Source organism: Merops nubicus, unplaced genomic scaffold, assembly GCF_000691845.1.
Source record: "Merops nubicus isolate BGI_N331 unplaced genomic scaffold, ASM69184v1 scaffold3312, whole genome shotgun sequence".
Taxonomy (NCBI): Eukaryota; Metazoa; Chordata; class Aves; order Coraciiformes; family Meropidae; genus Merops; species Merops nubicus.
In genome coordinates this window covers 93,253-115,487 of record NW_008594099.1, presented here as the reverse complement: position 1 = coordinate 115,487, position 22,235 = coordinate 93,253, and the positions used below count along the sequence as shown (strand labels likewise).

Here is a 22,235-nt window from a genome sequence, read left to right as displayed (position 1 = left end):
TCAAGCAGGAATGAGTTGAGAGAAGTGAAGTCACCTGCAGAAACTGAAGGCTCAGTCTTACCAGTAAGAGCAGAATCCAAAGAAGACAGACAATGGAAAGAAATGAAGCTACGGCTGGATGATTTGCCAGGAATTTTGGCACGCTTGTCCAAAATTAAGCTTACAGGTACTATGGGTCCTTTTTTTCCTTTCTGTGCATCCATTTGATACTTGAGTTCTTTAGCACGTTACTGGTACTGTGTGGGTTTTTTATGTGATAATTCCCACTTCACTGACGCAAAGTACCTGGGTCAATTCCATCAAATGTGTCCAGGGAAGCACTTAAGTACTTCATGGAAGCATTTAATAGTTTTCCTCTTAAATTTGTTTAAAAACAGGGAGTTGGAGCTTGCATTGTTTCATCATTTAGCTTTTCGGAATCATAGGCAAGCGCTGGTATAGAAAATGTGGTGAAACTGGGTTAGGAAGTGAGTTCACAAGCATTGTAGTAAGTATATAAAGTCATCTTGCTTATATTTACAAAGTTCTGTCTTATTTACTTACCTTTCACTTCAGCACTGCTTATTGTGAAATTACTATTAAAAGTAGTAACAAAAGATAATCTGAATAGTTTCTTGTCTTATAAAGGAAAATGGTTAGGTGTGACCAATTAAATATTCTAGCATAAGGTATAATTTACTTTTCTAGTCAATGGTAGCGTTGTATCTTCAAACCAGCAGTTTAAGTATCTGCCTTGTAGCCTAAATACATTTTCCTGTCTTCTAATAGTAATACTTAACAATTATTAATCACTTCTTTGCCAATAGGTAGTGCTAGATGTACTTTTATGTCTAAGGAAATGCTAATGATCTGACCAAAGCCTTACATTTTTGTCTGTGTCAGGGCCAAGAACAGAACTACAGTTTCCTAAGTCCCTGCTGTGGTGCTCTCTCCAGTGGATGAAATAAATTCTTGACAACAGAACTGTTGTTGTTTGTTTTAATTTTTTTTTATATTTAAAATCCTGAATTCAGTTTACATTTTGAAACTTTTAGTCTTACAATAGGTATGTTTTCATTGTTTGCTTCCCTGTGGAAAAACTGTACTGACCACATCCAGTCTATAATGGTCATTTAAACTTTAACAAAAAGCCACATACTTCTCAGTGTTGATGAGACGTCTCTTGTTTTGGACTTGGCAAAACTGATCTTGTCTGTAGGTCCAAATAGTTCTTCCACATTAGTTTAAAAAAACCTTAAGGTGTTTCTTTTGTGCTGATGAAGAGTTGGGTTAGTAGAGTTGGGGGATGAAAAGCTTGTCTTCTGATACTTCACCTTCTCACTCCTATGTCTTAGCTTTGGGAATTTCAAATTCAGGTGTATAAACCACTTCCTAGCACCTTCAGCAGTTACCAAGATTGTTGTACTTCAGCTTTCAATAGCTTTGTGGCACAAACGGCCTCAGCTTTTGTCTCTTTCCTTCTGCATAATACAGGTCTTGCCTCTTTCTCCCCCATGCTGTTCAGTTCTTGTAATGTTCTGTTTCTGTTGGGCTCAGCATGGATAACCTGTAAGTGCTGTATGAACAATTAGTTCCTCTGGTGTATTTTCAATGAGATGATTTTATTTATGTTGCTTTTCTATGTGAACTTGAAAGCTGTGCTAGTTACTGAAGTAGAATTACATTTAAAAAAAATCTCAATAGATCAAGAAATGAGAAGTTAAAATGCCATGAGTAAGTGACCAGAGAAAGAGAAATGAACTGTTATTTTGAGCACTTGAAGTGTAGTGTCTTATGTTTGCTGAGATTCCTTATGACTCAGCTTGGTGGTAGTAGGACATCTGAGTAGCACTGGTGCTGCTGAAAATGGGAATTTCAGTAACTGCAGCAAGATGGAAGAGGTTTTTTTTCTGGAGAAAATGATTTTGTTATACTTCTTTTGTGTGGCCTTGGTGTTGCCATTTCAACAACTTCTAGGAGGCTCTTTTTTAAATACAAATGGCAATATTGAGAGAAGTACCACACAGGTTTGAAAATAGGGTGTTACTTGAAACACATAGGAGACAAAGGTTAGAGTATTCCATTCCCTTCAGGGCTGTTTTGTAGGAGGCTGTGTTCTTGATGTGCTGTTCTTGACCCAAGGCGAGTGTAGGAAACTTGGTACCTGTTGAGAAGGTATTAAAAAAAAAAAAAAAAAGCAAACAAACCACCCTTAACCTCTCTTCTTGTGATCTTATGTACTTGTTGGGGAAGATGAGCTGGGGAGGGGAAATTTTATTGGAAGTAGAAAGTGTAAAAATATGTTTGAAGAGGTGTTTGTAGGAGGGGAATTCTGTTATTGGTCTTCACTGGTCACAGGATAGTGTAGGAGATGAGCAGGGAAAGTACTGGGTGTAGTGTGCAGAGCAAGGAAGCAGAATTAGCTCTTTTTCCAACTTCTGTAATGATTTAGACAGATTACATATTCTGTAAAGCGTATGCTGGTGTAGTTCTTTGATTTCATTCTTTTTTTAAAGAAAAATAAATTCTCTGAGGTCAGTTTTTAAGTTACAAATGACACACAACTCAATTCTTTTCACCCATGAAGTTCTGATAGATCTCATATCCTGTGTGTTTTCTTTTGGCAGACTCTTTATTTATACTTTTTAGAGTATGAAATAACAAAAAAACAAACTCTGCATTATGCTAAAATGGGACTTCCTTGTGCCCTTTTCTTTTCCTGCTGCTGAAGTAAAGAGAATGTTTGTTTGTGTTCTGAACTGTAATTCACCTTTCAAAGGAAGTGAGTTTAGCTATTAGCATACCCTCCTGCTTCATGTAAACTGCAGCTCTTTTGGCTCTCCATTAGAAGCTCTGCTTTACCAACAGGAAAAGATTTTTGTTTATATTCTTTTGCCACAGAAAACAATTAGGGAACTCTTAATTACTTCTTGCATACTTCACCTTTCTGGGTTTGGTTTCCATCCTTTCCTTCTCTGGGGTGTTCTGTGTTGGCTGCTGTCTGACCAGCTGTGTCTTACCATCCTGGCACTTGGCAAGCTAACACAACTGTCTGATGAGTTCACAGAGCTAGAAATGTCATTGTTTTCTACTTTATCCTAAAGTTGTTGTGTAGCTGCAAATAGGAAAGAGATATGTGAAGGTATGGTAATAGGAGGAAATTCTGATAATTTATACTGCAAACATTCAGGATTTCAGATTGTTTCATCTTTACTTAAAATATTAACTTCAATTTTACATTTGTTTTTCCCCAGTGTTTCATCACAGATGAAAACTAAGATGAACTATATACAAAAGCACAGGAAAATTAAACTTCAGTTTTTAATCTGTGGGAAGTGTGATGAAAGCAAAATATGAAAAGTGCTGAGTATTGTCCTTGGGTATTTCTCTGTGGTTTGTGAACATTTTCTCATTGTTGTGCCTGTGGAAAAGGATGTCTGACATGTTGATCTTTCTGTGGGGACAACCAGGGAGATGTGTAGCACCATGGGTGGTGCCTGTTGCCCTATTGAGGATGGAGCTGTGTCTTCACCATATTTCTCTGTCTCTACTGTGCCTGGCAGAGCTGAGCCCTGATTCCAGGCTGTCATAACATGAATCTCCTTCAGAAAGTCATACTAGAGCCCATACATCTCATGTCATTGCCTAGAGATGATGTGAAATTTCTATCCTTGGAGATGACAAAGCCGTAAGGGACCCGAATCCAGTATTGACCTTGCTTTGAGCAGGTGATTGGACTTGCTGCTTGCCTGAGATCCCTTCCAATATGGATTGCTCTGGTTGCTAGACAATGATAGACAAAAGCCTGGGAGCAAAGACTACCAGCTACAACACTCTGTGTGGTTTCTACTTCATGGACTTACTGGCCTGTATTTCAGATCTGCAAGACAGACAAACAGGATAATTTATTAGCATTTTCAGGTTTGGAGACTAAACTAGAGCACTTTCCCACATGTCCTGTTTTAAGAAAAACATCCTGTTGTGTTTACTAGGAAACAGCTGGAACTTACTGGATGTATTGCTCAGATATGAATTCATGTCTGTGCATTAGCAATCTCGTAGCACAAAAGTGTTGAGCTGGAAATCAGAAGCTTGAGGTACTTGCTACTGACTTAAAATGTGATTGTGAACATCCTGATTCATCTCTGTGTCTTTGTCTGTGGTGTGCATGTAATGACCACTGGGTGTTACCAAACCTAGGTGTTATGGAGTGGCAACAATAACTAAACCAGGTGCCTGTGTTCTGTTCACAGGTTAAAAATCTGGTAACAGCCTCTCCAGTAAAAAAATCCATTTGTTTTAGTGGACTTCCAGCGTGTTTCCACTTTATTCTGAAATAATGTCACTTATTATGGCATTTATTCTTTAAGTGCTAGCTTTAATATACCCAGGATCTTTGACAAAGATTTATCCATATGTATTGTTTAGATTATTACGAGTCCACATTTATTTTCAGTTCTAAATATATTTCATAGGCCTGTCAAAGTAGTTCTCGTTTTATGATCCTATCAAAGAAACAAAGCTTAATAGTGGTAGCTTTCTGGCAGTTTGTTTTCCATGCTACAAGAAAAACTAATGAAATAAAAATAAACTATTATTACTGCTTACTTTTTGCAAAGCATTTAAAAATTGTTCGACAGTAAAAAGATATTATCTGATCTGTTTGTAATATTGCACTTGAATTTTATGTGATATGATGCAAAGGCTTGTTACAAACTATTGTCCCAAATTGCTTCAGGAGTTTGGCCTTCTTTGGTGTGCAGGTTATTATCTGCAACTACCTGAGCTACACCAACACCCAAAGAGATGTAAGGGTATAAAGGTCAGTGTATATTGGTCAGATGTGTAGCACTAACACTGAGGCTACATTGAGTTTTCCAGAAACCAAAGTGTGAAACTCCAGAAGGAAAATTCCATCAGCTTTTGGAAAGCTAGTTGCCTTTAAGGAGTATATGAACATTTGTAGAAAAATGCTGAAATTAAATTAAAGTAGAAATGCATTTGCTTTTGTGCTTCTGTTTGTACTGATGTATTATCACTAGAGGAGCAGAAAGGAAATCTAGAGCGGAATTGGTTTGCTTTGGCTTTCTACACTTTTATTTTGGCTCAGCTACTTTTTAATAGGAAGTAAACAAAATATGGCAGAGTGATTTGCATGCTCTAAGTACAAATACAAATTTATAAAGGCAGATTGCATTACAGTGAAGCTGAAAAGGAGGGTAAAGAACACACTGCAGATTTTTTGAATGTGTTTTTATACTAGAAATGTTATAAATCACTCTTTTTGTCACCAGTCCATTAGCATTTTCTTTTTCATTCCCATTGAAGTGGGAGACTAATGTCCCCTGTTAATTTTTGTTAGAGCTAAAGATGTTTAAAAGACTGAAAATTAGGTTTAGGCTGAGATCATAAGTTTAAGTCCTGGCTTCTTTTTGAAGAGCATATATAATGCCAGCTCTCATCAACAAATCTTGAAAGGATCAATTCCATCTATTATGCAATAAGGTGAAGTTAATTTGGCCCCTAAAGCACTAAACTAACAGGGATTAAAAAACAAACAGAGTCAGTGACCTCATTGCCTTGATGTGATCTCAATTAAATATACTTTTCCTCCATGAGGAAAGTAGAAGATTAAGTTATTGCTTCCACGGGAAAAGAAAATAAACTTCCCAGTCCAAAGGGAACATTTTCTTATTGACTCTGAAGGGGCTGCAGTTGAATTGCTGGGCGATGAGAGAAGCTCAGAGTGCTGCCCAGGCCCTAAACCACCTGCTTTGGTGGGATGAGGGAGAGGATGGACTGCAGCCTCTCTTAATGAGATCCTGATAAGTCACACTGAAATGACTGGCTGAAATTAATCTGGAGAAATCAATGGGGACTTTAATTAGTGCTGTAGCTGTACAGTATTAGAATTTCTTTGAGGTCAGCATGGTGGTAATGTTACACTGACTGTTTGCCAATGTGCTCCACCTTTCTTCTTCACTTGGTGTTTTCCCATAATAAATTGGTGTAAAGTACTCTCTAAGATAAGTTTTAATTAAATTCTTGTCTAGAAGTGAACGTATGATTTATTATGCAGAAAAAAAAAGAATGTAATTGCTCTTTAGAAATGCCAACGTCACTGTTTCACCATCAGCTTCTCAGTGTACGTTTTAACTCTCACAGCTGGAAACCAACACAATTCCTAGTCTCTTGTGCACTCTGCTACGAAGGCTCCAAGAGTTTCGAAACCCAAGTGGGCTTGTATTTGTAGAACAAACGGGGCCCAGTCTTTGAGAAGCAGTCAGTGCCTGCGTGTCCATCAGTCTGCCCAGTGGGGTTACAGGATGTGGGGTTACTTCCCAGCTCCATTGTCGGTTCGTGGTGTTTTACAAGTAGCTGAAGGGGCTGCAGAGAACACCTGGAGCCAGGGACTTGCCTTGGTGTTGGTGTAGCCAGCCTGTCCAACAGCCATCTACAACTCCCTCTGACGCTGGAACGGGGCAAAAGAATTCATGTTTATAATATGATGTATATTATTACAAAGTTAATAATTCATATAACACTTTATAATAATTTTATATAATGATTATAATATTCAGCTGCCAGTGGGTTTTCATACTCAGAGCAAAGTCTTGATGAGCACCAAATTTTCTTCACTGCCTCTTTAGGATTAAATCCTAAGGTTCTTATGCAGGCACAGTTCTTAACATGAGCCTGTGCATCATTTGGCAGGTCTCTGCCATGACATTTAGGTTCCTGTCTCAAGTAATACTGCTTAGTAGATAATCCAGATATTCTCAGTTAGCAAAGGTTATTTATTTGTCATTTAGCTTCAGACAAACAGATATTGTTGGAATCGGGAAGATCAGAACCTTTTGATGCTTTGATTTGAGGTAGCTGAGGTCTCGAATGCATAATAACATGCAGAATATAATTTAAATACTTTGTTTAATAACTATTAATTTCAGATGGTAAGGTTCAAGGTCATGAGCAAGATATTCAGTAAGTGCTGACTTCTATAGTGTAAGAAATTGTTCATGTCATACTATTTCTTGCCAAAAGTAACGGTCATAAGACCTGTTATTTGGGTAATTGCAATATTAGGTTTGAAACTTGGGTAACTTTCATCTGAAGGGTGTGATTTGCAGTGTGGTACTAAAGTTATAATTTTGGATGACAAATCTAAAATGGATTTTTATTAATCCACTCAAATTTTGAGGCCTTTAAGGGCTGCTGAGCCCATATGGTGATGTGATTGTGCCTTCTGCCTGAAGTGGGCATGTGGGAACAGTGTGAGCAGATACTTGTCCAGTGAAGTTACTGGTGTCATCAGCTGTAGCCTACATGCCTTAAGTCTCTTTTGACTCTGAACTGCTTAAATTCCTTGCTATAATTTGTTCTAGTACATTTCTCTCAGTTTAGAGTTTTTCTTGCTTTTTGATGTCAGACTTTGCAGCGGCATGTGAGTTACTGGAACAAATGTCTCCTGGACATGTTGTGTGAGGCAGTCTGATGCTGTAGCAAATCCACAGAACAGGGAATACAGAGGCATAAGTTTTTATTCTCACATCCTCTACTCATGCGCTGCTGCTCCTGGGTTTCTCATTTCATCCCTGACAGTTCTCCTCATCTTTGACTTCTTTATGTGAAGTATTAGTGTTAATTGTACACAGTTCCTGAAGTTACTTTGATCTGTAAAAGTAGCACAAAATTAATCTTCACCAGGCTTCTTACAGAGTTTTAACCCCTTAACTCAAGTGCTGTGTGAAAAGGGCACGTTTTTGTGGGTGCTTTGAACTGTGCTCTCACGTGTGTTGCAGCTCTGGTGGTGAGCACGGCGTCTGCTGGCTTTGCCATGGCCCCCGTCCCTTTCGACCCGACCTGTTTCCTGCTCGCCTCCCTTGGAACCGGACTGGCGTCCTGTGCTGCCAACTCCATCAACCAGGTCAGTCCCCCCCTTCACCTGTACCACAAACTGGAGTTGTCCTGGCTCCTGGAATGCTGCCCAAGAGCGTGAATGGATGTCTGGCAGTGCTGTGCCCTCAGCTGCTGTGCGAGCTCCGAGCTCCTACAGCTGACACCACAAGAGGAATATATGTCTGAGAATTAAAATGTAGTTGCTAGGCACAGTGTGTTTGTTCTGAATGGAGCTGATGGGGTTTTAAGCCTCCCAATAATAATGTTTATCTTGGTAATACCAGGCCTGGGTCGCTGCAGATGACATGGGAAGAATGGTGTAATTGGAGTATAAGAATAGCCATGGGAGCTCCAGCTGTACGAGCCTGGTTCTTTGGATGTGTTACTGTATGACCTTGTTGTATCTGTCTAAAGAATCCCAGAATCCCAGCACGTCAGGGTTTGAAAGAGACCTCTGGAGATCATCTCATCCAACCCACCTGCTGTAGTAGGGTGCCCAGGATGGTGTCCAGGCAGATGTGGAATCTCTCCAGAGAAGGAGACTCCACAACCTCTCTGGGCAGCTCCATACAGGCACCCTCACAGCAAAGAAGTTTCTCCTCCTGTTCAGGTGGAACCTCCTGGGTTCCAGTTGGTGCCCATTGCCTCTTGTCCTGTCACTGGGCACCACTGACAAGAGTCTGGCCCCAGCCTCTTGCCCCTCACCTTGTTTATCTAACACTAAGCATTGAGAAGATCCTCTCTCAGTCCTCTCCAGAGGAGAGAATGTCTCAGAGCACCTTTCTAAACACCTGTTGTGGGACTTCAGTGGGGTTTGTGCTTCTGTTCAGTCTGGACTCAGGGTATCTCCTGTGCGTCTATAAATGTACTGAAAATCTCGGTCATGGGGTAGCTGTTTCTTGCTGGAGCTGTTCAGGTGCCTGAACTTGAGCTTCCTTGTATGTGTGAAAGTGCCTGTGGAGCTTGATGCTGATCTCTCAGCTCTCCTGCAGTCCAGCTGTGTAGCAAAGGTGCTGTTAGGCTGTTCCCAAGTCCCAGAGCAGAGCCTGGCTAGTGAACAGGTAACACCACCTGTGGTGTTGAACTGAGTTACAAAGCATAGCACACAGTCACTTCCAGTTGCAAATATGGTGTGGCAAAAGAAGTGGCAGCAGCAGTGCAACGTTTGATAGCACTTCATGGCTTCAGCAGTCCTTGAGGAGATGGGAGGGCGGAGTCCTGGGAGCCCCCTAATGGAACAGGGCATGGAGGTTTCCTGTGATCTACATCCTGGAGTCACCTCGGTTGAGCTGGGCACTTTGATGTTTACAACTTGTAACACGTTGGCTGTAGGCACGTGTCTTGCTCAGCCTGCAGGAAGTATAGCTTTTATTGTTTGTTTACACTGAGCTTAAAATTGGGGTAGGCAGGTAACTTCATGTATCTCTCTCTGCAAAATAGGAAGGATGCCGCGTGATTTTTAGTTGCTTGGAAATACTCTGGGTAGCCTTCCTGATTTGAAAACACATAGGTAGTCTTGAAAAATAATTTAAAGAAGTCACGCTGTTTTCTGAAGCATACATCTGGCTGTCACATACATATTTTCCACATAAAGTCTGGGTGAAAAAAACTATTATAACTAAGGTGAAGCTTTTTTGGGTTTGATACAATTTTAGAGGTATGCTTTTTCCCCTTCATTTTTTTTTTACTTTACAGTTGTTTTAATATTAATCTATTTTATGACTTATCCTTTGAAATATTTGTTGCCATATTTACTTTCACTTTTGATGTGGATACTACTGGAGTAAGAGGAGAATTAATTGTTGTTTAGAGACTCCTGTGCAGCTTGTCTTTGAGATTGAGCTAGATCTTCCTGGAGTTGATAGATATAACTGGTTTTCTTTGTCTTCAGCTTCCTTGTATTGTTGAGTGTTGTATTATTGTCTCAAAACCAGGCACTTTGTAAACTCTTGGAAGACACTTTTGAACATCTTACTTTTTAAAATCTTGACATACTTGAGAGTACCAGGAATTGTGCACCATAACTTAGAGTTTGATAGTTTGAGGTTTGCTGGGATGGGAAAGGAGAGTAAGGGGTGCAATAACTTTGGGCTTGGTTTCATAATTCACTGTTCACTCCCTGCTCTCCGACCACAGGAACGGCTGTTGATATCCCCTTAAACAGAGGTTACTCCAGCCTCACAGTGTCTAAAACTGTTTCACAGTCTCAGACAAGTGCTTTAAGTTTGCACACTTGCTTGTGTTGAACCTCTTGCTGGTGTAGACAGACCTCCAAGGCAACTGCTCTTAGTAGGGAAAATAAAGGAGCAGAGTTGGTAACAAAGCAGAAGAGCAGAGCTGTGGTCTCTGACCTTGTTTATCAGTGGATCCTTTCAGTTCACCAGTGTCCCTTTGCTAGCGGTGCTGGTGGTGCAGTGTCTGAACTGGCTGGGAATTTAATTTTCGGTGAATACCGTAAGCTTGGGATCCCTCTTGACCTTTGGGAAGGAGCACGTTTGACTTGGAACTTCCTTTATTGCTGCTTTGCTCTGTCCATTGCTCCCCATATGCATCCTCTTCTCTGGCAGCTCATGACTCATGTTTCCCTTGTTGCTCCTCGTTATCCCTCAAGGACCTTTTTCTATGATAACCGTCTTTCCACTTCCCATGTTGCTGTAAATCTGCACATCTTTAAAGGGCAGCTCGTCTTTCCCACTCCTCATTTCCCTGATAAATCTCTGGTCACCATTTGCAGTCCTCAAATATGTTGTGGGAAGGTAAAGTGTTGATTGTGTAAGATTCTTCCCTGTGATTTAGGACAGGAAGTGAGGAGCTGGGTCCTGTGAAAAGGGAAAAGATTCTGTAATATTCGTGGAAATATTGATACAAACTTTTAATTGTTGAAATTCTGTGGTTTGGGTTTTTTTCCTTCTCTTGATCACTTCCTTTTAGCAATCTGGTAGGAGCTGAGGCCAGTTTCCCCCACTGAATTAAATTGACTTAACTATTTAAGTTGAGTTAACTACTGGGGAGGGAGCCAAGACTCTGCTAAGTAACAAAGATCAAGAAGTCATGTTTTGTTTTTTTTACAAAGTTGGTCTAAAATAATCTTATAATTATCATTTCCTCTCTTGATTTCAGATGGCTGTATGTCATGCTTTAAGCTTTTTTTTTTGCCCCCTAGCTGCAAGAACTAGAAAGTTATAGAAACTTGTCAGAGTGGATGTTCTTGCCTCACGTTTACTGTCCTTAACAAGAAAGCAATAATTAAAATGTCAGTTTGCAACATAATATTTTTCCATTGTTTATAGAAGTACAGTGTGGATATTTATCAACCAAAGGCTTGTAGTTACCAACAAGTTTCATAACCTGTAAATGCTAAATTCTAGCTCTATTTTCCAATGCAGGTAGAAATAATGTAGAAAAATGTATTTTTATGACAGATCTGTGAAATTGGATAACTGTTTTTAAGAAGCTGATGACTTTTTTTTTTTTTTTGTGAAATGATGGTGAAAAAGTTGTTTGAAAACAATCTGAAAAATCCAGACAAAAAGTACTTGAACCCGGGCTTGTGTTAAGGGGAAATGTGGTGAGGTCATTCTAGAAACATTTGTAGAAAAAATGTCAAAAGTATCTTGGAATAATTAATGGTAGACAGTAGTTTGAATGAAACAGAATCTCTCAGGCTGGTGGAAAATGTTATGAATTCTGAGGATCTGGATAAATATCGGCGAGTCCTTGGGTTTTCCTGGGGAGCGTGTTGGGTCTGTGGGCTGTAAGGGAGTAAACTCCTGCTGGAAGGTGCCAAGTGAAAAATAGCATTTGATTTCTCTGGTCCTTTAGCAGCAGCTCTGCCTCTGCCTCACCCCTTTGTATCACAATACCTCAGAGCTGTACCTCACACCTAATCTAGCATTTTAGTGGCACGCCGAGCCGGCGGCCCCTGCTTCTCTTCCACATCACGCAACACTGCGTTATGTCCTTCAGCTCTTCAGGATTGTACTACAACATGTCACCACTTCTCAGTCCCACCTGCTAAAACCACTTTCCTCTTTTTTTTTTTTTTTCCCCTTCTCTTTTTCTAATGGCATTCTTTCTTTTTTCCATCATTGAAGTAACTTAAAATTATTTTAGAGAGGTGTTCTTTATTGGTATTCTTTCTTGTCAAAATAATTGATATTTTAGAGTATTTTTTAATTCGAAAATCACTGGATGCATTTACCAAGGAATAGTCTGAGACACATTTTCACTGTAATATTATTAAGCTGGCCAAAACCACTGGAAAATCTAATTTTAAGAGAACATTCTTATTCATTGCCGTTATGGTAAAGAAATGGAAATATGTTCTGGGATATGTTCGTTGTGTAAATGCTGCGTGTTAATCTTTAATAAAATGATTTCTAGCATATCACTTTTTTTATCCTGCCCACCTCCCTGACTCTTTCAGCACTCAATATTTGTATGGATACACAAGAAGGTATTTTACCTTTGTCTTGTTCCTTACCAGCAACAAGAAAGACTAATCAAAACATTAGTTTCCTGATTGGTGAAGACCAGTTTTCTAACTTATTTTTTTCCCCATGCTGTACTGAGAGGAATGGAGTGGGAGGAAATGATACTAAGTTAGTTGATAACAATTTTCTTTTTCCTAGCTCTGTTTTTTGATGAGTTTTTGAAAGCTGAGTAAAGTTTAAAGGAGTAGAGCCTTACATTTATATTATGGAGAAAACATGTCATTTTTGAGTCTTCTGAGATACTAGCCTCTGATTTATGGAGAAGGAGATAAAACATGAAGAGATGTTTACAACACAATACACGGCATTAAAATGTTAAAGGAATCACATGCACGTTTTATATGTCAAGTACATTCTTCTGTAACTGCAGCATAGTTAAAAAGTGGGAGCGAGCTATAAAGATGAAAGCAGGATGTTTAAAATGGTTCGAATTTAGTAACTGAGAGATAAAATGATGTGGTTGGATTTGACTGATGGTACCTTGAAAAGGAAGCAGCCTGGACTGACTGTCTGTGCTGAAGCTAGCTGAAAATAAGAAATATAGTCAATATGTTAACCAGAATGAGAGAACAAATGTAAGACCAGTTAACATCCCTGTCCCTTCAGGGCTGATCTGATGGCTGCGTTTTGCTCTCCTGACAGTGATGATCCCTAAGAAGTGTAGTGATGGGTGGGAAGCATGAATCTGGTGTTACTTTAACGGGGTGAAATTCAGGCTCTGAGCTCAGTTGCCAGCCTGTGGAGCCTGTGTGTGATCTTTTGTATTGAGATAAATGGTGACGGTCATTTGGATACTGCAGCGATGGGCACCAGGCTAAAGAAAGGCAAAACAGAGCAGCCTCTCTCTCCTCAAGCTCCTAATCCACTATCTCTATGCTGCCAGAAGGGCAGCTTCACTTTTATGATATTTTGCTGGTTCGTGATCAATGACTTGATGGACAAGTACTCACAAAACAACTTAAAAAATGCTAGAAAAATTAATGAGCCTACTTAGGTCATCGAATATTGCTGTGCTATCCAGAGCAAGGTCAACTGGAGCTTAGAAATACAGTAGTGTTTTGAAATCTTCACTGTACCTCTGTTGCCTGTAGATGAAGCTGCAGTTCACTGATGGTCTGAAGTCCACGTTTTTTACTGTTGCTTTTCAAATATGTTGCAGAAATCAACAACACTTGGACACCAGGGAGTAAAAGGGGCAAATTGATCCAATTCAGATAAACAGCTCATACCATAATGGCCAAGCAGCAGTGTCAGCAGTTGGGAGTCATAGTATGTGCTTATGTACCTGTGCTCAGTCATAACGAGTTGGTGTTCCCTATGTAGTTGTAGTGTTTGGAACTATCTGGAAGGCCAGGCTGAGAGAGTTGGGGTTGTTCAGCCTGGAGAGGAGAAGGCTCTGGGGAGACCTTCTGGTGGCCTTCCAGTACTTAAAGGGGACCTACAAGAAAGCTGGGGACAGACTTTTTAGCAGAGCCTGTTGTGACAGGATGAGGGGGGGATGGTTTGAAACTAAAAGAGGAGAGATTCAGACTAGAGAGAAGGAAGAAATTACACTGAGTGTGGTGAGCCCCTGGCCCAGGTTGCCCAGAGAGGTGGTCGCTGCCCCATCCCTGGAACCATTCCAGGGGAGGTTGGATGGGGCTCTGAGCAACGTGCTCTGGTTGCGGGTGTCCCTGCTCCTTGCAGGGGGGTTGGACTAGGTGACCTTTAAAGATCCTTTCCAACCCAAACCCTTCTATGATTCTATGAAAGGAGTAGGAAAAAGCAAGTTTGAGGGGTTTTTGAATTTTGAAGTAAACGTTATAAAAGAATGCATGGCACTGATTATCAGAAGTCCAACACCACCTTCTGCTCTCAGGATATATTGGCTGTAACTGTTTTAGCTTGCTGGACCAATAAAAATTGTAATTCATTTTTCAAGGAGGGAAGAAACTCACGAGGAGTTGGTTACTGTGAACACCTGCATCACTGGGAGGAGGAGGGTGGGTGGGAGATGAGCTGCCAGCTTCCATGGCAGGGTGGAGTCTTATCAACTCCACATTTTGATTCAGGCTTGTCGAGCAGTGACAATGATGGTTTTAAGTGAATGAGACACAGTGTCTGAAATAGTTTTGACGTATTAACTGGGCCCTTCTTTCCCCTCTTGCCCCATCAAACAGCTTTTGTGAGTGAGAAGAAACCTGGGAGGTTTGGATGTGGTTGGATCCCACCACTCTTTTGAGCTCAGAGGTTTTATTGCTTGTATCTTCTTTTGTTTCTGCAAGTTTTTAAAATATTCTGGGTTTAGCTTGATCAGAGGCCCTGCAATACTGCTTGCTTCTCAGCTTCCCCATCTGAGAGATGTTTAATGCAGGGGTTTTGATCATAGAAGTGAAAATGGTTCACACTGGACTATTAGACCTGAAGTAAATGGTTTGCTTTTTGTGGCAGTGGAAAATAATACAAAGTGATGTGATGTTAGTAGTTGTATTCCTTTCAAAGACCACTGCTGTGCTTTCTGAGCAAATCTATAGAGAAATCTGTTATAAGGACTGAAGCAATAGAGGAAAAAAAAAAAAGTAAGACAAGGGTTGAACTACTGTGCAGAAAGTGGTGGTTGGTGATAGATGCTCGGATTAGTGAAGTGGAAAAGAAGAATAGCAGGAGTCTGGCAGTTCCTTAGACCCCTTTTTCTTTATTTCCTCAGGAAAGAGAGACCTATGATAGTTCTGTTTATATTTCCCCCAATCAAGATTTTTTTGTGTGTGTGTTATCTCATCATGCCCAAACTTCTCCTACCAAATGTGTGTTTATTGAATGTCTCAAGGCATGTACTGCAACTTTTGATTCTGATGCTGATATTAGTAATGTGTTTGCATTCAGACCTAAGTTGGAGGAGATGACCTCTGTCAGATCACCCAGCTCAGCTCCACTCGATGCAGGAAGTTTGTCCCAAGTAATCCCCTCAAAGTTCTGTCTTGTCCACTTTTTGAAAGCTCTGAAAATAATTTTTTTTTCCAGATTACTACATTGCCATCTGTGAATAAGAGAACTTGTTTTAGACACCCAAGATTTGCTCCGTACAGCACATCTGAACAATCAGATGGTTGAATTAGCTGCAAGTGATTTAGAAAGAGCCTAAAATGACTTTTTAAGGTTTCCAAAGCAAAATATTTCATGCTGAGCTAGTGGCACCTTTCCTCCCTGCGTGCATCCTGGCTGAGCCTGCTGGCAGGCGCGTACCCTCTTTCAGCTGGATGTGGGGAGCAGGTCCATCAGCCTGCACTCCTGACTGCTCAGCTGGGATTAACACCTGATGCATCTCTGTCTCCCTCTGAAGGCCCCGTTGTTCTGACTGAGCAGACTGCCTGCGGCAGGCGGCCAGGCCTTTCATCTGCCCCCCCCCAGTGATCAAAAGGTTGCCAGGAGGGGTTATTAAAACCTGGTGTTTAACGCTGGAGCCCAGAAGTGTCAGTGGTGGAGGCAGCCTGTGATGTAATTTACAGGATATAATAAATATAAGAGAGGTGCAACACTGGAAGTCTATCTTGTGCTCTAAAGTGTGCTGATATATACTGCTTTGAATCTTAACTGCTAGGCAGCCTGCATTAGTGCTCATTGGAGATCATAACTTACAGCTCCGTCAGATGATTCATAATTGCAACAGTTAGATCAAGTTAGCATGGAGGAATCCTTGATATCGAGTAGGAATGGCCCAGCTTGTGAAGATGTATTTAATGAGCAGTGAAAATGATGAGCACTAATGAGAACCAACCTCTGAAGGACCGATAAATTTTAAATGCAGAGATTATCTTTGCAAAGCGTTTATTATTTGACCTACAACTGAAACTTGATAAAGGATCTTGGAAAAATATTATAAATTACTGCATACCATTGTTGGAAGAAATTCTCTTTCCTCATATGCACGTTGTGTGAGAGGGTACGTGGCGAGGCTTCGGAAGAAAGCCGAGGCTTCTCATGGCTCTAGAGGGGGGGACACTTAGACCTAGGTCACCAAAGTGAGATGTTCCACAAAAACAATGAAAGTAAATAGAACAGCATCCTTTTTACTACTGAGCAGCTTGTGTCCTAAATGGAGCCCAGGAAGAGAGTGGATGGTGAAGGGGGTTATCTGGAGAAGATGTTGCTGCTGTTGGAGGAGATGACTTTAAAGGTCTTTTCCAACCTAAATGATTTGATGGTTCTCTGAGAGCACAAGGAGACAGCCCTGACTGCAGTCCGGTGGTTTCCTTATCCTTTCATCTGCATAGGCTTTGGTGACAGAGACAGTCTGAGAGTGAAGACAGAGAAGCTTCCTGCTGTTATTCTGCAATATCCATCTGACGGGCAGGAACTTTCAGGTGGTAACTGCAGAAGCGCCTCACTTCTGTGCACATGCGGATCCTCAGGATGCTGCGTTTTTGATGCTACAGGAAGTTCTGTCTCATTAGCACCACACTGAAAGGTTCCCTGGAAATACTGGGGGCAAGTGAGGTAGGGGGAAAGGAAAGAAACAGTTTGCCAAATGATTAATTGTCCAGAATACTTCAGTGGTGTGGGGTTCCCTTTAGATCCAATGCCAGATTTCCCCTGGAAACCCTGATCACAGGAAGAACAAAGGAATTTCAAAGGACTGAAATGATGGAATGTGGGGAGAGCACTAGACAAAAGCGAAAACTTAGTACTTAATAAGATTTATCTGGCCTTTTGATCCATAGGGGTATTGCCTTTCTGAGCTTACAAAAGGAAAAGTGAAAATAACTAGTTGATACTTCTTTTGTCAGTCTTTAAATTCATGTTTTGACGTTTTCAAAATAACTGAGAATTTCTTCAGCAATGCAAGTATTAAGTTCTGTCCTTATTAGGTAATTAGTGAAATGCCATTTTCTTTTTATTATTTCAGTATTGTTGTATTCATCCTGTTTATTGCCTTGAGTTAGACTCCTGACAGCTTCAAAATCTGCAATCTAGTACCTTGTGTACTGTGCTATACAGAAAATAACAAGTATGTGTTAAGTATGACTCAAAAGGGTTAAGGAAAATTATTTCCTGGTTCCCTGAAACAGCCTACCACTGCCAGTTCTTTAGGGAATAGCTCATTGAAACACAAACCCAGAGCATTCTAACAATCCCTTTCCTTTTGAGTTATTTTAGGGGGTTTTCTTCAAATGGCCATTGTTAAAAAATGCAATGTAAATGAAGTGAGTTCAGATTCTGTTTTGTCTTCATAATGTTGGGGTAGGCTTCACGTGCAGTGAAATGCAGTAAAAAACATTTCTTGAATTTTGCATGATTGTTGCTGTTGTTAGTACCAAGTTTTACTCTGCTTTGCCTTTGTTACACACTCCGGTAGTCAACAGCTGTGGCTGTGAGGAGTAGACCTGGCTCGTGGAGCACTGACCGTGCCTTCCAACAAGCACTGGCAGCAGCAAGTAGGGCTGAAGTAACCATTTGTAATGCACTTCATTGTATGGGCTGCAAGACATTAATTTACCTCGTGGCTTTTTTGACTTTTTTTCTTCCAAAGCTGCAAGATTATACAGTAAAGCCTAGTGGAAAGTTGATTCTGCTGACCTGATCTGCCAGAGCTCAGGAGCGGGTTTTGGGCAGGCAGGTGTCCCAAGGGAATCATCCCTTTCTCTGGTGTAGCTGAGTGGGGAGAAAGAAAAGAAGATACCGCTAAGTAGTGGCGAAAGTGATGAGAAGGATCTTGGTTCTCCTTAGTGAGGGAGGAATTATTGTGGATGTTTCCCACTGAAAATGGAAAGGATCTATCTTGGGAGGTTGCAACTGTGAAGTTGAAGATATGCAGTATGTTAGTAACAATAAATGTCATTATCTAGGGACTTTTCATGTGGGGAAGCTCAAAGTAACTGTATTTCATGTTTCCATAGGGGACTGATGTAAACAGATGCATACGTAGTGTGTGTTTGGGTAAATGTCTTTGTAGCCCATGCAATAATGAATACAAAATAGTCTGCTGACAGCATAGTATGAAGTACTTAATTATTCCAACTCTTCTTTCCTTGATCACACTGATCCTTTTTTTTTATCTTTTTAAAGAATTTAACTGTCATGGTAGTTTGGCACAGATAGCATAGTGAAATAATTATTTTTTTTCCCTTCAAACTCTAAGTATTTTGGAAAAGCACTGCTAGGATTTTCAGGGTAGGAGGTCACTGAAAGCACGGTGAAGCACTCTCTGACAAAAGTGATGCCCAGTAGGTGGGTTTGGTTCCAGATTTAAAAACTCCCCATCCTATGCAGTAACATTCATCTACTCCCGTGTCAGTGCTGTGGCATTAAACGTGACATTTTTGAAGGCACTGTAACAGGTCTTTGAAGTAGAGTGTGTAGACCATGGCAGATAGAAGTTGTGGAGGATCCTTCCCTTTGTATCTATGGTGGTAGCACAGAATTTTGTTATTTAATATCTGTATTGCAACAGTGTCTTGAGTGTCTGGTGATTTTTCCAGCGTGAGAAGGTAGTGATGTGTATCCTGCAGAGTCTGCAGTCTGGGAGGTTACAGAGGGTGAAAGCGGATGGGTTTGCCTTTAAAACCCAAAACACTTCTTTCAGTCACATGCTCCAGTTTTTCAGGGAAGTTTGAGAAGCAACTTGATTAGTCTGTAGAAATCAAGGAAGATAGTTCCTGTCATGAGAGATTCAGTCTTGAATGGAAACAAGCTGCATTAAGCATGTAAAATCTTAAGGACCACCCATCTTTTTTCTGGATGTGATTAACCTGAACCTTGGAAGGGCTGGAAGAAGTATTAAGCCAAATTTTGTCAAAGCTTGTGTTCCTTGGTAAGGCATCAGCCTAGAGTTCCCTGCAAATCAACACGTCACGTCCTGGGAGAAACGAGAAAGTCATTGAGAGCTGATGGATGCTGATGAAAATCCTTACTCGTAAAGCGTGTTTTAATTTTTCTTGGGTTTCTGCTGATGGCTGGGTTGGGTGTTGCTCCAGGCACTAGCAAGGTCTGTAGCTTGATTCTGGGAATCATGCCTGTGCTATACAAGAGGTTTCCAACGTGATTTGCCTGATTTTTGGTGGGAGCACACATAGCATGTACTGCACTGATGCCGCCAACTCTTGGGGCATCTGTCAGTTGTCCCAAAAAGATCTTTTCTACCCACAGTTGCTGATGGTTGGATTTTTTTGTCATGCTTTAAGAAGATGGGCATCTGACACGTTCCTTGGGAAAGTGTAGAGTATACATATATATTGCCTCACAGTTCCTTGGATTCTGGTGGGAAACCGCTGTCCAGATCGCACCAAAAATCCAGCAGTATCCCCAGTGGGATTATAACACTGGTATGAATAGAAAGCTTTAGTGAATTCTTTTAAAAAATTTTTATTTGTAGTGTTGAATAGCCATTTACCACTAAGTGACTTTTTAAGAGGATTCTAAGCGTAAGCTGTTTAATGAACGAGTAAACCACAGCTCCGGGCAGTAATCCATTTCTTCTGGCTTTTATGAGATTGGTATGGAAACTGGAGGAGGAGGTTAGTTTTCAATACCAAAATCATTAGGTGCATCATCCAGATTAAAAAGCACAAGGCATGTTGGAAGTATCGTTAAACTAGAGCAAGAAATAAAATGGGACATGTGGATGGAAATGTAAGAGTTGTAACAGCTTAATAACATAAGCTTTGACTTGAAACCAAACATGTTTGCAAGTCTGAGGTTTGGTGTTCTCAGGTCACTGAAGGCTAACTCTGCCTGGATCTGTGCAGATGATGTAAATTTTTGAAGTTCGACAGACTTCTAGAAGATGAAAATCTGTCCCTGTAATCCTCCTTTTAAGACTTGTTTCTTATTACATTTGAGATTTATGTTGATGCTTCAAATGGAGACATGACAATCCGTTTTAACTTCAGAGAGCACCATAAAGGTGGTGGCATTTGAAAGCTGGCTGAATAGTTCAGCTTCAAACTAATTTTTATGTTCTGAAATTAGATACTTTTTAAAATAATCTTTTACAAGATGCATTAAGACTTGGAATGCCCAGTGTTTATTAAAGGGCAATAAAAGCAGAGTATTATCGTCGAAGGGCATCCTTTATAAAAATATTTATCTGAAGTGGCCTTAGACAGCAAGGGAACAGAGTTGGAAGTAGAAAATGAAGTTGCCATGGAGTGTAGGGCCCTGCTGTGCTTAACTTGCTGCCTGTGCTGCTGCCAGCTCGATTCCTCGAGCCTTTCTGCTGTCAGATGGAGCAGCGTCCCGGCAGTGGGAGCAGCCCCTGCTTCATCTGGGCGGTCCCTACTCCATTTTTCTCACTGACAAAAGTTCCCGTGAGTTTGAGGTTAAGTAGCAGAGCAGTGTCTGGAAGGGACAAATACAGAATATCACCTGGCAGAGTTTCGACTTTAATGGGGAAATGTTGAACTATAATCTGTGTGCTGGGTTCACATTCTTCATCCTTGATTAAAGTCTTCAGAGAGAGGACTGCTTCTGGTGGAAATCATTCGTGCCTCCTCTCTGAGATGACGGTTGACTTTAACTCCCTCCTGATCTGGATGTTTCTGAAGTTTCTTTTGAAGTGAGGCCAAGAGGTGATGCAGAGGCTTGTGAGCAGGGCAGGTTTTGTAGGGAGAGTTAAAGTATTTTATTAGAATTACAGCTAGAGTCAGAGAAAATGGATAACCTATAAAGCACAAGCTTTCTTCAAGTCGTCATGCAGATGCAGTTCCATAGCTCTGGTCATATCTAGAGACAAGTCATCTGGGACTAGTAAGAGCTGGGTTTGTGCCAGGGTTGTGTAAGAATAAATCAGTGGGTTTAATACATTGGCATAAGTAGTTTCCAAATAGCATTAAGTAGGTGACAGCGAGGCAGCATGTAATGAAGGGCTGTGAAAGCACAACTGGCACAGAGAAGGTGTTTAGGAAATGGTTATTTAGTGTCTTGTGGAAACAAGAATGAGAGCTTTTAGCAAAAGGCAAGTTAAAAACGAACTAAAGGAGCTTGTTGTTTACTCTGTGAGCAGTTACAGCAGGACTCCTTGCTACAGGAGGTTCAGATGCTAAAGGTTTTGGTGATGGTGCTTGTGTCTTCTCTCCAATCTTTGGGATTTTCTTGGGTTGAATGAGATAATGAGATTGAGACACAGGACTGAGCACAAGATTTAAAAAAACAAAACAAAACAAAACCAACAACCAAAAATCCCAAGAAAAAATCTCCCCAACAAACTGCTCCTGAATGTTAAAGGAGCTGCAAAGCAAATTGCTTCTCTATCCAAAAATCCACCCTTTGGTTTCAGTTGACCCCCAAAAGCTGCCTTGCTTCTGCTGCTGTTGCCGCTGACCTTTTGTTCTTGGAGAGCTGTAACCTTTCTTTTCAAGTCTGGATTCCACTGCAGGTGCTTGGGTGGTTTCTTTTCTCTTCTGCTGGGGGTTGTGCAACCTCTGTGGGGTTTTTTTTGTGGTTAAAAACAAAGGTAAGGAAGGCCGATTTTAAGTATTTGTCCCAAAGAGAGCAATAAAAGGAACAGCCGAGTGCTTAACAGCTTTGGAATGAAACATGTTTATCATAAATGGCTCTTTGCGTTGCTAGAGAATGTGAAGAAATAGCGCTTGGGGATGCTGTGGGAAGATCTGCCCTTTTCAGTGGGATCTGGAGCAGAACTATGAGTAGACATGGTTGGTTGCATCTAAAAGTAGGCTTTCTCCCTGTTTTCTGTTTAATTCTCTGTTACTGAGGAGAGGATCAGATTTAAATCATGCTTCAGGCAGTCACAGTAGAAGTTTCCCCCTTGCCGCTCTTTCCAAGAAGGTCTCTCCATAAGGGCCAAAACTGCAGAATATTTCCTTAAGCTGCCCTCTCCAGGGATCAGTGTCTGTTCTGGTGCTGCTTTGGTGATCCGTATTTCCATGA

At 40.8% G+C, this 22,235-nt stretch overlaps 1 protein-coding gene across 1 annotated transcript in view; it reads left to right on the top strand.

Moving 5' to 3' along the window:
* LOC103768478 (protoheme IX farnesyltransferase, mitochondrial) overlaps window positions 1–22,235 on the top strand; it is a gene marked incomplete at its 5' end in the record, with an annotated part of 102,078 nt that overhangs the window by 1,956 nt on the left and 77,887 nt on the right. Inside the window, 2 exons of the mRNA XM_008935620.1 lie at window positions 1–166; window positions 7,782–7,906. The exon at window positions 1–166 is cut by the window's left edge and continues 174 nt beyond it. Of these exons, the coding sequence (XP_008933868.1) occupies window positions 1–166; window positions 7,782–7,906 (291 nt within the window). The remainder of the gene's footprint in view (window positions 167–7,781; window positions 7,907–22,235) is intronic.